The following is a 15,963-nucleotide window of genomic DNA, read 5'->3' as shown; positions in this document are numbered from 1 at the left end:
AATGCTCAATATCACTAATTATCAGAGAAATGCAAATCAAAAGTACAATGAGGTATCATCTCACAGGAGTCAGAATGGCCATCATCCAATAGTCCACAAATGACAGATGCTGGAGAGGCTGTGGAGAAAAGGGAACTCTCCTACAGTGCTGGTGGGAATACAGTTTGGTGCAGCCACTATGGAAAACAGTATGGAGATTCCTCAAAAGACTAGGAATAGATTTACCATATGACCCAGTAATCCCACTCCTGAGCATATATCCAGAAGGAAACCTACTTCAAAAAGACAGCTGCACCCCAATGTTCATAGCAGCACTATTTACAATAGCCAAGACATGGAAACAGCCTAAATGTCCATCAACAGATGACTGGATAAAGAAGATGTGGTATTTATACAATGGAATACTACTCAGCCACAAAAATGACAACATAACACTATTTGCAGCAACATGGATGTGCCTGGAAAATGTCATTCTAAGTGAAGTAAGCCAGAAAGAGAAAGAAAAACCATATGAGATCGCTCATATGTGGAATCTAAACAACAACAACAAAAAAGAACATAAATACAAAACAGAAACAGACTCATAGACGTAGAATACAAACTTGTGGTTGCCAAGGGGGAGGGGATGGGAAGGGACAGACTGGGAGTTCAAAATTTGTAGATACTGACAGACATATGTAGAATAGATAAACAAGATTATACTATATAGCACAAGGAAATATATACAAGATCTCGTGGTAGCTCACAGCGAAAAAGAATGCAACAAGGAATACATGTATGATCATGTATAACTGAAAAACTGTGTTCTACACTAGAAATTGACACAACTTTGTAAAATGACTATAACTCAATAAAAAAATAAACAAAAGGAATAAGAAAAAAAATTTTTCTCCTTAAATAAAATGGTTATTTTTTATAGTTAAATAATATGAACACATTAAAATGTATTAAATACATTAATCTATTATTTAGTGCTGAAGTGAACATCTTTTTGGATAAACCCTTGGGCTCAATTCTGATTACTTAATCAGGCTAGAGTCCTAGCAGTACCATCAGTGGTCAACAGTTATGAATATTTTAAAGGTTATTTATATTGCCAAACTACTTTCCTGAAAGGCTGTAGAGATTTCAGAGTTGCAATGGGCTCGTACTCTTTTGTTTTTAACCCTGTTTTAACATAACATCATGTACTTACAAATACTAGGCATCATATTGGCACTGTATTTACTTATCATCCTAACAATCTAAAAAATGTCTCCTCCAGTTTTCTGCTTGTTTTAAAATTTATCTTTCTTTTTATAATTAATTTTTTGTCTTAGAAATTTTCAATCCTTTTCCAAAGGTAAAAATTTGTAATTTCAGCCAGTATTGTTTTATGTATTTCTCATCTCATCCTGGATTATTTACTAACAAATTCCAGACATCAAAAAACTTCACCTGCAAACATTTGAGCTAGTATCTCTGAAAGTTAAAGACATTTAAAAATTATTACACCTTAAAAATCAGCAATAAGTCACAGTTTCATCAAATAAGGCAGGGAATATGTTTACCCATTGTCTTAAAATACTTTGATTACAGCTGGATGCCTTTAATCAGGATACATATAAATTCCATAAATTGTGATTGATATTCTACTAAGTCTCTTTTACATAATGTTTTGTGGCTTAAATTATAAATGTGTAGAGTCAAATCTATAGCAAATCTATTACACTTTTCCTTTTTCTTCCCATTGTGTATTTTCTTAGAAAGTTCTTTTTCATCAACGATAACTTACTTAGTCTCCTTTATTTTCTTTCAGAATTTATATCTTCTTTTTCTTTCATAGTAAATTCTTTAGTTCATCTGGGGTACATTTTGGTGTAAGGTGAGACTGTAACTTGATATATTTTTCCACAAAACCAATTTTTCCAGCACCATTTGCTGAATGGCTTATCATTTTCCATTGTTTTATGGAAATTGCTTACTTTCTAATGCATTAAAGCCTTACCTATAGTACAGTTTATTCCAAAATTTACTTTAGTTAATTACAAACGTACTCGTCTTCTGAATTCTTATTGTCTCTTATTCTTTCTTTCTTCTAGGTTGTCTTTAGTATTATTTCCAAAATGTTTATTTCTGAAAGAACTGACGTCTTTACAGTATGTAGTTTTGCTATCAGTGAAAAAATGATGTCTTACTCAGGTCTTTTGTTTTTCTATGAAATTTTGACATTTTTTTCCACTATGCTTTCTTAAAGTCATTCTAAGTTTTTGTTTCAAATAGCTTTTCAGTTATTTCTTTTTGGTTTTCTAGATGAAATATACTGTCAATGAATATGCTAATATTGTTTCCTCTTTCTAAATATTATAACACCCTCATTGTTTCCTGTTACATTGCATTGAAAAGAGATTTCCTCATAATGTTAAATAATAACAGTGAAAATAGATATCAATTTCTCATTATTATTTTTACATGGTCAGATTTTTAAAATCTATTAGTTTGTTAGAGTTATGAACTGAAATTCTGTTTATGAAATATTATAACATTTAAGTTTTGCTTAATTGCCTCAACATCTATTAATAATAATTTTTGCATAAAATCTAATATTTAAATTATTCTTTACTAAAAAATAACATTACATTATACAACTTCATCCCTTATTTTCCCTAAATTGTCTTTTAGTTCGACATGGCATTAAGAATGTCTACATTAATATGTAGAAGTGTCTTTTTTCAAAGTTAAAATATACATTATAAAACTTAAGTATTATCGACTTGATTCTTTTCCCCAAAAGTGAAAATTTATTTCCTCACCAGTAGAATCAAGTCTTAAGCTTGTTAGGAAAGATTTCTACAGAGTCCAGATTTCAAAGAAATATGTTCTCAGTGTCGGATATATACTGTATCATAAGCCTCACTGGAAAATCAAAAGTATTCTAAACTTGAAAATTGGAAATAAAAAAACCCAAAACCCATATGTACATGAATTACTAGAATGCTATCCTTAGGTTTAACTATTTTATTTTGACCCTAACTTTTTACTTCTTTAACTTTTAATTAAATCAAAATATGGTTCATGTTAAAATGCCAGAGCAAATTTATGAGAGGCCTCTCTTCACATTTCTATCATCAAAGTTAACAATATGCTGGTTTATGTAAAAGCCTCCTTCCTCATTCCCTAGTGCCAGGCCGTCACAGTATTTGCAAAGCTTGTGGGAAACCAAGACTGGGAATCCAAACATATGGCTGCTAATATCCTCAAGTAACGCAGATCATCTCACTCAAAACGGTTATCCTTAGCAACAAAGAGAACCAAGTATTCTTCTCATATTTCTTTCGCATTTAGGACATTAACTGATATCAGTTATTTTTTATCATGAATTATCTACATTACACTTCAAATTAACAAGAAAAAATCTACATAGTGTGTTCAGCTGTGTAGCAGACTATATTCAGAGTAGATTCAACAATTACTGAGCACCTATGGGGTATCCTCAAAAAGCTTAGAGGTGAGGAACAGTTATGTGTGCAATACTAAGGGCAATTGTAGAAATCTGTAAAGGCACTTCACTGGAGAGATCAAGAGATGTCACAGATAAAGGTGTTTGAGCTGCATCTTACAGGATGAAGTCTAAAGGAATTCACCAAATGGATGGAAGAGCACAGATGTGAAACAAAGCCATGTTGCTATATGTACTGCCTGCTCCTGTGTGCCCTGTACCCCCATCTTCTAATACTCATCCCAACTGTAATCTATGCCTCTCTCTCTAAACCAGCAAGATCCAAGATAGCGGAGACCAAGTCTGTCTGTTCAGGCTGTGTTTTCAGTGGCACATGGCAGTTGCAAAATAAGTATTTGTTAGGTGAATGAATGAACAAAGAAATGAGCAAATGGAAGAAACATTAAACAAGCAGTAGTTCTTCCTCTCTGATATGTTATATGCAAGAAGGGGGATGGAAGCAAAGCACTAGGAGATAAGATAAAAATAAGACAGGCTCCAGTAATGCTGGCTTTTGCTCTTAATGCCAAGAATTTTTTCATAAACTTAGTGGAAAGCCATGAAAAGGTCTTCTATACAAGTTGATTCATTTTAAAAATTAAAAAATTCTTATTTTCTTTTATTTTTCCAGCTTTTCTGAGGTCTGAACAAATTGACTTATCAGCAATATTAATATGACTAACATCCTATGCACACTTTATTCATTGGTGTAGCTAATTCAGATGCACCTTCATCTTCTAGAACATTGGCTTTCAAGCTTTTTTTAGGCAGGAGGATGCTTTTTACCAAGATGATTTTATCTTAAAACTCAATGTAAAGAAATAAAAGGGGATCTGCTCTGGCTGAAACAGAAGCAGGTGGATAAAGGTGAAACCTCTGTCTTCTCTACCCAGGCTGCCTGCCTGGGATGACAGATCAGAAGCCACTGTCCTGGAATAGGCCACAGTCTAAAGATAACTTCTCAAATGGAAGAAACTTTAACTGCTTATGTTTTAGAACTGCAGCGTAACCGATTCCTTAACTTGAAGGTTAAATATAAAAATAGTTAGAAGATCTGCCATCTGTTTCTCCTTCTATAATAGATTTAAAACTTTTCACTTCTCTCTGATGAGTAATGTTAGAAGGCATTGTTAATAATCATTAGCCATGTTAAAAATATTTCATTCCAAAAAATAGGTTAAAGCAACTGTGAGTGACAGTAAGCACTGAACAGAAGACTTGGGGACTAGTTTCAACACTCCCCTTAACTAGGGTACAGTCTTAGTTAAGCCATGTAACTAACATTCTCTAGTACATTACTTACTTTTTAATGAAATGTAGTGGTTATTAGAATATACTATTGCATTTCAGATTTTTATGGGCACGACTCCAAGTAAGAAATACATTTTAGACTTTTACTCTGAAATGATTCTATCACAAAGAGAATCTTTACATTCTTAACTAATAATAATTTAATTAATAAATCTTATATTAACTGTGAAAAAACATTTTAAATCTTGATTTATATACACATAAAAAGCTTCAAAAATTTCATGAAATAATGCTTACCTTTACTCCATGCTATGCAGCTTAATGTGTTCTATTCTTTTTTTTTTTTTCTTACTGAATTTCACTTAAAAATGCTGGTCATGACCATGTAAGTTGGTTCTTGTTCCCACAGTTGTGAACCATAGTTTAAAAAACACCAGACAGACTATTTGTATGGCCCTTTCCTTTCTAAAATGATGCAGTACTAACATCAGAAATATGACTTTGATCACAGAAATCTCCAGAATGTCAAGCACTTGATAGATGCTCAGTTATCACTTACTTATGTCTACTGTGTCAAGGACATTATTTGAATATTTAAATTAAATAATTTTAATTACTTAAAATATTTAAGGTGCCAATTCGTTCAAGAATCTTCCCTGATTCCTCTAAAGTCTCATAGTTCACCATCTGTGTCTTTCTTATTATACTAACACAATTAAATATGTTACTAATCTAAGAGATAATATACATAAACCACATAGTAAATCCCCAACCAAAAAACAGTATAAATGGAGCTTATCAGACACTGTCGTAAGTACCCAAATTACAGTAACTCATTTCTTCCTCATGGTACATGGTCAAAGGATAGATGGGGAAACTGAGTCTCAGAAAGGTCACTGAACCAAGTACTGAGTAACAGAAGCAGGTCCTCTGATTCCAGAGCTGGAGCACCAACCCATGGCAGCACAGTGGTTCTAATAAGGGTTACTGATGTACCTCCACTTCCTGGTTTCTTTAAGGTTAGTTACACATATCGTCTGATCCTAACCACTGAACCAGCGAGACATTTGATAGTATCATTCATGTTCTCCCTTTTCTTTTTTTTTTTTAACATTTTTTATTGATTTATAATCATTTTACAATGTTGTGTCAAATTCCAGTGTTCAGCACAATTTTTCAGTTATTCATGGACATATACACACTCATTGTCACATTTTTTTCTCTGGGAGTTATCATAATATTTTGTGTATATTTCCCTGTGCTATACAGTGTAGTCTATTCTACAATTTTGAAATCCCAGTCTATCCCTTCCCACCCTCCACCCCCCTGGTAACCACAAGTCTGTATTCTCTGTCTGTGAGTCTATTTCTGTCCTTTATTTACGCTTTGTTTTTGTTTGTTTGTTTGTTTTTGTTTTTGTTTTTTAGATTCCACATATGAGCAATCTCATATGGTATTTTTCTTTCTCTTTCTGGCTTACTTCACTTAGAATGACATTCTCCAGGAGCATCCACGTTGCTGCAAATGGCATTATGTTGTCGGTTTTGATGGCTGAGTAGTATTCCATTGTATAAATATACCACACCTTCTTTATACAGTCACCTGTTGATGGACATTTAGGCTGTTTCCATGTTTTGGCTATTGTAAATAGTGCTGCTATGAACATTGGGGTGCAGGTGTCATCCTGAAGTAGGGTTCCTTCTGGATACAAGCCCAGGAGTGGGATTCCTGGGTCATATGGTAAGTCTATTCCTAGTCTTTTGAGGAATCTCCACACTGTTTTCCATAGTGGCTGCACCAAACTGCATTCCCACCAGCAGTGTAGGAGGGTTCCCCTTTCTCCACAGCCTCTCCAGCATTTGTCATTTGTGGATTTTTGAATGACGGCCATTCTGACTGGTGTGAGGTGATACCTCATTGTAGTTTTGATTTGCATTTCTCTGATAATTAGTGATATTGAGCATTTTTTCATGTGCTTTTTGATCATTTGTATGTCTTCCTTGCAGAATTGCTTGTTTAGGTCTTCTGCCCATTTTTGGATTGGGTTGTTTATTTTTTTCTTATTGAGTCGTATGAGCTGCTTATATATTCTGGAGATCAAGCCTTTGTCGGTTTCACTTGCAAAAATTTTGTCCCATTCCGTAGGTTTTCTTCTTGTTTTATTTCTGGTTTCCTTTGCTGTGCAGAAGCTTGTAAGTTTCATTAGGTCCCATTTGTTTATTCTTGCTTTTATTTCTTCTAGAAGAAAAATTTTTAAATGTATGTCAGATAATGTTTTGCCTATGTTTTCCTCTAGGAGGTTTATTGTATCTTGTCTTATGTTTAAGTCTTTAATCCATTTTGAGTTGATTTTTGTATATGGTGTAAGGGAGTGTTCTAGCTTCATTGCTTTACATGCTGCTGTCCAGTTTTCCCAGCACCATTTGCTGAAGAGACTGTCTTTATTCCAATGTATATTCTTGCCTCCTTTGTCAAAGATGAGTTGACCAAAAGTTTGTGGGTTCATTTCTGGGCTCTCTATTCTGTTCCATTGGTCTATATGTCTGTTTTGGTACCAATACCATGCTGTCTTGATGACTGTAGCTCTATAGTATTGTCTGAAGTCTGGGAGAGTTATTCCTCCAGCCTCTTTCTCTTCAGTAATGCTTTGGCAATTCTAGGTCTTTGATGGTTCCATATGAATTTTATTATGATTTTTTCTAGTTCTGTGAAATATGTCCTGGGTAATTGGATAGGGATTGCATTAAATCTGTAGATTGCCTTGGGCAGTGTGACCATTTTAACAATATTTATTCTTCCAATCCAAGAGCATGGAATATCTTTCCATTTTTTAAAGTCTTCTTTAATTTCCTTCATCAATGGTTTATAGTTTTCTGTGTCTAATTCTTTCACCTCCTTGGTTAGATTTATTCCCAGATATTTTATTACTTTGGGTGCTATTTTAAAGGGGATTGTTTCTTTACTTTCTTCTTCTGTTGATTTATCGTTAGTGTAAAGAAATGCAACTGATTTTTGAACGTTAATTTTGTAACCTGCTACCTTGCTGAATTCTTCAATCAGCTCTAGTAGCTTTTGTGTGGACCTTTTAGGGTTTTCTATATATAGTAACATGTCATCAGCATATAATGACACTTTTACCTCTTCTTTTCCAATTTGGATCCCTTTTATTTCTTTCTCTTGCCTGACTGCTGTGGCTAGGACTTCCAGGACTATGTTGAATAGGAGTGGTGATAGTGGGCATCCTTGTCTTGTCCCAGATTTTAGTGGGAAGCTTTTGAGCTTTTTACCGTTGAGTACTATGCTGGCTGTAGGTTTGTCATATATAGCTTTTATGATGTTGAGATATGTTCCCTCTATACCCACTTTGGCGAGAGTTTTTATCATAAATGGGTGTTGAATTTTATCAAATGCTTTTTCTGCATCGATTGAGATGATCATGTGGTTTTTGTCCTTTCTCTTGTTGATGTGATGTATTACACTGATTGATTTGCGTATGTTGAACCAGCCTTGTGTCCCTGGGATGAACCCCACTTGGTCATGATGTATAATCTTTTTTATGTGTTGTTGGATTCTATTTGCTAAAATTTTGGTGAGGATTTTGGCGTCTATGTTCATCAGTGATATTGGCCTATAATTCTCTTTTTTTGTAGTGTCTTTGCCTGGTTTTGGTATCAGGGTGATGGTGGCTTCATAGAATGAGTTTGGGAGTATTCCCTCCTTTTCAATCGTCTGGAAGAGTTTGAGAAGGACTGGTATGAGTTGTTCTTTGTATGTTTGGTAGAATTCCCCGGTGAAGCCATCCGGTCCTGGACTTTTATTTGTAGGGAGGTTTTTAATTGCTATTTCTATTTCCTTTCTAGTGATCGGGTTGTTCAAGTGTTCAGATTCTTCTTGATTCAGTTTTGGTGGACAGTATGTTTCCAGAAACTTGTCCATCTCCTCTAGGTTATCCAGTTTGGTTCCATATAGTTTTTCATAATATTCTCATATGATATTCTGTATTTTTATTTTGTTTGTTGTAATTTCTCCATTTTCCTTTCTTATTTTGCTAATTTGTGCTGTCTCTTTTTTCTTCTTTGTGAGTTTGGCCAGAGGTTTGTCGATTTTATTTACTTTTTCAAAAAACCAGCTTTTGGTTTGGTTGATTTTTTCTATGGTCTTGTTAATCTCTATTGTATTTAATTCCTCTCTGATCTTTATTATTTCCTTCCTTCTGCTGCTTTTTGGGGCTTTTTGTTCTCCTTTTTCTAATTCATTCAGGTGGTGGGTTAAATTGTTTATTTGAGATTGTTCTTCTTTTTTGAGGAAGGCCTGTATCGCTATAAACTTCCCTCTTAGCACTGCCTTTGCTGTGTCCCATAGGTTTTGAGTGGTTGTGCTTTCATTATCATTTGTCTCAAGGTATTTTTTAATTTCAGCTTTGATTTCCTCATTGATCCATTGTTTTTTCAATAACATATTGTTTAATCTCCATGCTTTCCTTTTTTTCTCCTTTGTTTCTCTGTTGTTGATTTCCAGTTTCATGGCATTGTGGTCAGTAAAGATGCTTGAGATAATTTCTATCTTCTTAAAATTGTTGAGGTTTCTTTTGTGCCCAAGTACATGATCGATCCTGGAAAATGTTCCATGTGCACTTGAAAAGAATTGTATATCCTATTTTTGGGGGGTGTAATGCTCTGAAAATATCCACCAAATCTAGTTTTTCTATTGTAGTATTTAATTTCTCTGTTGCCTTGTTTATTTTCTGTCTGGAAGATCTGTCTAGTGATGTTAATGCAGTGTTAAAATCTCCAACTATGATTGTATTCCCATCAATATCCCCCTTTATCTCTGTTAGTAATTCTTGTATGTACTTAGGTGCTCCTATATTGGGTGCATATATATTAACGAGTGTAATATCCTCATCTTGTATCACTCCTTTTATCATTATAAAATGTCCTTCTTTATCTTTCTTTATGGCCTTTGTTTTAAAGTCTATTTTGTCTGAAATCAGTACTCCAACACCTGCTTTTTTGGCTTTTCCATTTGCATGGAATATCCTTTTCCATCCTTTCACTCTCAATCTATATGTGTCCTTCTCCCTAAAGTGGGTATCTTGTATGCAGCATATTGAAGGTTCTTGCTTTATTATCCAGTCTGCCACTCTGTGTCTTTTGACTGGAGCATTTAGTCCATTAACATTTACAGTAATTAATGATAGATGTGTGTTTATTGCCATTTTGAACTTATCTTTGCAGTTGAATTGGTATATCCTCTTTGTTCCTTTCTTCTTCCTTTTGTGGTTTGGTAATTTTCCTTTGTATTATCACGGATTTTATTTAATTTTTGTGACTCCTTTGTAAATTTTTGGCTTGTGGTTACCCTTTTTTGTAAATCTATCAACCCATTACTGTAACTGTTTTTATTAAACTGATAGTAACATGATCTCAAACCCATCCTACTGTTAAAAAATTTTAAAAAAGAAAGAAAAAAATATTCTATATTTCCCTGCCTCCCTCTCCCACTCTCAGTGATTTGTATGTCTTCTTTTATAATTTCATGTTTACTTTATTTGTAATTCATGAGTTATCACCTTTCCAGTTGTGTGTTTCTCATTTCTGTAGCATCCTGCTGCTTTTCTATTTAGAATAGCCCTTTCAATATTTCTTTTAGCATGGGTTTAGTGTTGCTAAACTCCTGCAGTTTTTTTTTGTCTGTGAAACTCTTTATTTCTCCTTCTATCCTCAAGGATAGCCTTGCTGGATAAAGGATCCTAGGCTGCATCTTTTTTTCATTCAGGGCTTTGAATATATCTTGCCACTCCCTTCTGGCCTTTAGTGTTTGTGTAGAGAAATCAGCTGAGAGCCTTATGGGGGTTCCCTTGTAACTTACTCTTTGCTTTTCTCCTGCTGCCTTTAGAATCATTTCTTTATCCTTGACTCTGGCCATCTTGATTATGATATGTCTTGGTGTGGGTCTATTTGGGTTCTTCCTGTTTGGGACCCTCTGAGCTTCCTGTACTTGGATATCTGATTCCTTCTTTAAGTTTGGGAAGTTTTCAGTCATGATTTCTTCAAAAACCTTTTCAATCCCCTTTGATCTTTCTTCTCCTTCTGGGACCCCTATTATGCGAAGATTGGGACACTTTATATTATCCCATAGGTCCCTTATGCTATTTTCATTATTTTTTATTTGCTTCTCTTGTAGTTCTTCTGAATGGGTGCTTTCTATTGCCCTGTCTTCTAGATCACTAATTCGTTCCTCTGCATTATCTAGTCGGCTTTGCACAGCTATTAGATCATTCCTCATCTCTGTCAATGAGTTTACCCATTCTACTTGGCTCTTCTTTATAGCTTCAATTTCATTTTTGACATATTTTATATCTCTAAACACTATCTCTTTTAATTCCTTCAGCAATTTGATCACTCCTTTTTTGAAATCTTGATCTAGTAGGCTATCGATGTCTATTTTGTTGATCTTTCTTTCAGGGGATTTCTCTTGTTCTTTTAATTGGGAAAGGTTTTTCTGCTTCTTCATCTTGCTCATACCTCTTTGGCACTGTGGTTTATGGAGTATCAGTTGTTTATTTTGGTCCTTAAGGATTTTATCTATCTGATGCCTATTTAGGAATAGAACTTAGGAAAAAAAGAAAAAAAAAATAAGACAGAGAGAGAAAGAATTTTAAAAGAAGGGAGAAAGAGGGTTTGAAAACAGTGTATAATGAATAATAGAAGAGTGAGTTGAAGCAGAGTATTAATCGGGTTGAGACATCCTTTTAAAACCTTTACAAAAAAAGGGGGGGGGGATGAATAGATGTATTTGAAACCTGTGTCTAATCAATAGCAGGACATCCAAACCCAAGAGAAATAGAAATGAATTAAGAAGTAAAGATTAAGAGAGTAATAGAAAATAGAACAGGTAAAAACAGATTTAAAAAAAAGGGGGGGGGGGAGGTTGTCGGTGTTCTCCTGGAGTCTGTGTGCTTTTAATGTGAAGTCTTTCTGTCTTCGTCCTGTTTTGGAAGCTCAGCTTGCTGTTTTCAGAGGCCCTCCATTGGCGCCCTCTTCTGTGCTGCTCCAGCACCTGTTGGCAAGCAGATCGCGCCTCCTCCTAACACTGGGTCAGGTGCAGCTCTCTGCTGTGGGCGGGCGGGTCGCTGCCCCTCCGGATGCCGCAGTCAGATGTTGCAGACTGGCCAGGTAGGAGGGCGGGTCGTGCCCCCTCCCAGCACCTGGGTCAGGGGCTGTGTTCCTGCCCGAAAGGCAGGGGGGCCACTCTCCCTCTATCTGCACCGCCAGTAGCTCCGCTCTCTGTGCGGCTGCGCGCTCCGCCCTGGTCGGCGCTCCGCGGGTGGGCTCGGGGAAGACCGAGGGACAGCCCTGTCCCTGCTCCGAGCCAAAACCCAGCTCCTTGTTTGTCTTTGTGGAGCAAGTTCTCTGAGGGACCAGGATGGAAGGATCCTATCTGCCCCTGGCTGCAGGCCAGTCTCAGTCTGGCCTTTGCGGACGCTAAGCCCTTCCGTGCGGATGCAGGTTTCGCCCCCGCCCTCGCCTGAGTGCTAAGAGCGGAGGATATGGCGGCTGTGCCTGAGCCCCGCCTCTCTTCCCCCGAAAACTTTCCGCGGGTTTTCAGAGATGGGGGTGTGCACCCTTCCCCCAAAAGCACATCAACCTTGCTGTTTTATGGAGGGCCCAGGTTGTTCTGCCCTGTGCACCCACAGCCACGGAGCGCAGCCCCTTGCGTTCCCCCGGGGCTGCCTCCGTGCAGCCGCCCCCGTCCTCCGCCCGGCTTGTGCAGCCTGGCCCTGCCCGCCGCTGCCGGCCCGCGTCTCAGGCTGGGTGTTGGGGGGACGGTCTGTGCCCGTTTAACTTAGTTCTGTTAGTCAAGGGCTGCTCTGTACAGATCCGAGCCTCGGAGGCTCCCCCTCCGTCCCGCTGGCCTCTCAGTTGGAGAGGAGAGACCCAGCGAGCGAGCACCAGTCCTCCTTTGCAGCGCCCTCCCCGCGGGACCCGTCCCGTGCTGCTTTGCCTTTTGTTCTTTCTTTTTTCCTTTTCTCCTACCAGATTTTTGGCGTCTTTATCTTTTGAAGAGGGCGATGTTCTGTCGGAGTTCCACAGGTGCTCTGGTTGGCTGAGTGGGTCTGTAGATGTGGGTCTTGGTGTATTTGTGGGAGAGTGTGACCTGCGAGCGTCCTTCTACTCCGCCATCTTCTCCGTCTCTCCATGTTCTCCCTTTTCTGATAACTCCTGTATCACTGTGGTATACTCCAAGAACACCAGCTGGATGAATGAAATACTGTTTGTGTGTGTGTCTGTGTGTCCATCTATATAAGCATAAGATTTTGTAGGCAGACTTAGACTTTTTCATTTCATGCTTATCCAAACCAAACCTAAGATTTTGATTAGTATTTTAAAGCTTAACTCATTATTAATATGCAAAAATAAACTGTAAGACTATCTGGTACATCTGTATGATTCTTCCCTGTAGCACTAGTTCTATTAGCAACTGTGATTTGCTAAACTTGTCCTGGGGCTAAAAATGTTGTACTTTCATAATGTTAAACTCCTGTCATGGTTCTAATCTCTCCATGGTAAATGGCGGGTAACAGCCAGCCACGTAAAACGTGTACTCACTTCTCTGCCACTTTTGTGGGATAAGTCGAGAGAAGAACAAATAGATAGTTGCACTCATGTTGGGTTAAAATGTTTTTGGCATATCAAGTGGCCCTTTTAATGGTAGAAGGATGGCAAACAATAGACAAAAATTAAAATTAAGGAAGCATCACAAAGGAATCTTGAGACCAAAAAAAAAAAAGCATCCTAACCTGCTGGAATGATAATCTCTAAAGCTCTCACTTGATTAATTACCAACAAATAATGAAAGACATTAACTAAGAGAAATAATCACTTAAGATAAGTCTGACACAAATATCTTAAAAAAAAAAAAACCCTCCATCATTTTGTGTTAACTGCGCCCTCTCCAGGCATTTCTGTAACAAATACTTGTTTTTTAATTACATACCAGGGGTGCCAAACTGGATGCAGTTTTCCAGAGTCCTGGCATAGTCAGGATCACTTAATTTAATGAGGTGAAGACTATTGGTTTTTTCCATGTTCTTGATCCATTTATTAGCCTGACCTTGAGGATCTATCATCAGAGGCCACCTTCTTGCATTCCTGAGAAGAAAGACGATGCGGTCAAGCCACGATCCGTTTTTATGCTATTTTACAATGCATACATCGCTTTCTTACAGTTTATGCTTTGTAATAATATTTTACTTTTTGACTTGTTATAAGACACTGTGTTCTTGAAACAGAGACATTTAAATTGAGCAGGCTACTAGAGTGGCAACTATAAAAGCCATCTGGCAAACTTAACACAAATTCTTTTACTCCTTCTGAAAAATTTCAATGTTAAATTCTCTTTTTGAAAATATTTACTGCTCTTGCTAATTAAGTCACAGTGATGACCAATAAGAGGACTACAAATCAGGAAACTTCAGTTCTTCACTAGGCCCTGCCGTTAATTACTCATGTGAACTTGAGCAAGCCACTTCACTCCCTCAACTTCTGTCTGCTGTCACACTGTACAAGAGGGAGAGAGACATCTCTTTCTTTGAAGTCTGACCATTAAAGATATAATGTTCGGAAAAAAAGGGTGAAAAGCAAATTTTATATCATTAACCTTCATAATAGCCATTGACTCGTAAGTGTTAACACAATTGTTGGCCCAGTAATTGTTTCAAACACTTGAATATTTAATGGCCCATACATATTTTACTACGTACTTGCCTAGAAACTGAGCTTCTTACAACAGAAATATGTTCCCTGAAAGTCGGGGTTTTTACATTGTTAGAAAGCTCAAACGTATTGCTTTATCCTCCCTCACATCCCCCTTTTATGATAAGAATGAGCGCAGTGAACCATGAGGCACCCAGTTTATTGCCCAGGGTGTTGTGGGTCACAAAGAGTTAACCAGTATCTGCCATTACCACATGGCATCTAACAATACAGCCTTCTGCTGCGTGTGAAATGTAACCAGCACTAAGATTACTGCTCTTTTTCTTTCTCTTAGAAGTTTCAGTGAGCACAAGTCATAATTTTGGCCAGTTTCCTAAAAATACTGTCATATTCTTCAAAAGTGAGCACAGAAAATTCATGAAGAGCATCAGAAGAGCAGGAGCAGAAAATAAAAGGTGACTGGGTTAAAGAAAGAAAAAAAAAAGTTGGGATGAAACAGGATAATATACTCAATTTCATCTCATTATAACATGAATTTAGAATTTCTTTGGGTAATTTGTCCCAAATGGAAGTAATCATAGTCCTCCAATGTTGGCATTATATAATGTGTTAGTCAGCTCTGGCTGCTATAAAGAAGTACTGCAGACTGTTTTAAACAATAGAAATTTGTTTCCTCACAGTTCTGGAGGCTGGAAGTTCAAGATCAAGGTTCTGGCAAGTTTGGTTTCTCCAGAGGCCTCTAGCCTTGGCATACAGACAACACAGCCCTCTTGCTGTGTCCTCAGACAGCCTTTGCTCTGTACGCACATCCCTGGTGTCTCTTCCTGTCTTTATATGGACACCTAGTCCTATTTGAGAGGGCTCCAATTTCATGATCGCATTTAAACTTAATTACCCCTTGAAGGCCCTGTTTCTAGATACAATCACATTGGGGGTTGTATCTTCAACATATGAATTTGCCAGGGAGGGGGAACATAATTCATTTAGGAAGAAATGAGATCAAAAGAGTAGTATAATATCTTAGATGCAGCCAATTAATAAAAAGAGAATCATATCCATAAGAAACTAAAAGGAAAGAGAGGGAAATTAGAAAGGAACAAAACTTATAAATATGTAAAAGTTTCATTCTGCTACATTTCAGAAATATTTTTAAATCGGGAGGATTTATGTGAGCAATAGATAGCATTTATGCTTCCATAAAGAAATTGAATGACTCACTCTTCCTTCTGTTGCTTCCACACTTTTTAGCCACAATACCCACATTCATGCTGTTTCTTTATCCAAAATGCACTTCCTCCCCCAGTGTTTCATGTTCAAGTACTACTCATGTTTCAAGGTCAACTCAAATGCTATGCAGCCAACAAAGCATATCTTGATTTCTTTTCTCTCTGAACTTCTTTAGCCATTCATCCATACTACATTTATGGTACTTTCATATAATGATAATATTCTATTAAGGTAATTCTATAGTTTCTTAACTGCATCACCCAACTAAACTGTGTGTTTTTTGAGGGA

General features: G+C 36.9%; 1 protein-coding gene across 4 annotated transcripts in view; it reads right to left on the bottom strand.

The window, feature by feature from the left end:
* DNAH7 (dynein axonemal heavy chain 7) overlaps positions 1-15,963 on the bottom strand; it is a 220,506-nt gene that overhangs the window by 53,180 nt on the left and 151,363 nt on the right. For all 4 annotated transcript variants that reach the window (XM_074364244.1, XM_045511984.2, XM_074364246.1 and 1 more), the window contains exon 48: positions 13,730-13,884. In XM_074364244.1, the coding sequence (XP_074220345.1) occupies positions 13,730-13,884 (155 nt within the window). The remainder of the gene's footprint in view (positions 1-13,729; positions 13,885-15,963) is intronic.

Source organism: Camelus bactrianus, chromosome 5, assembly GCF_048773025.1.
Source record: "Camelus bactrianus isolate YW-2024 breed Bactrian camel chromosome 5, ASM4877302v1, whole genome shotgun sequence".
NCBI lineage: Eukaryota > Metazoa > Chordata > Mammalia > Artiodactyla > Camelidae > Camelus > Camelus bactrianus.
The sequence above is the reverse complement of the archived record's forward strand: the minus strand, read 5'-3'. Positions and strand labels throughout refer to the sequence as shown.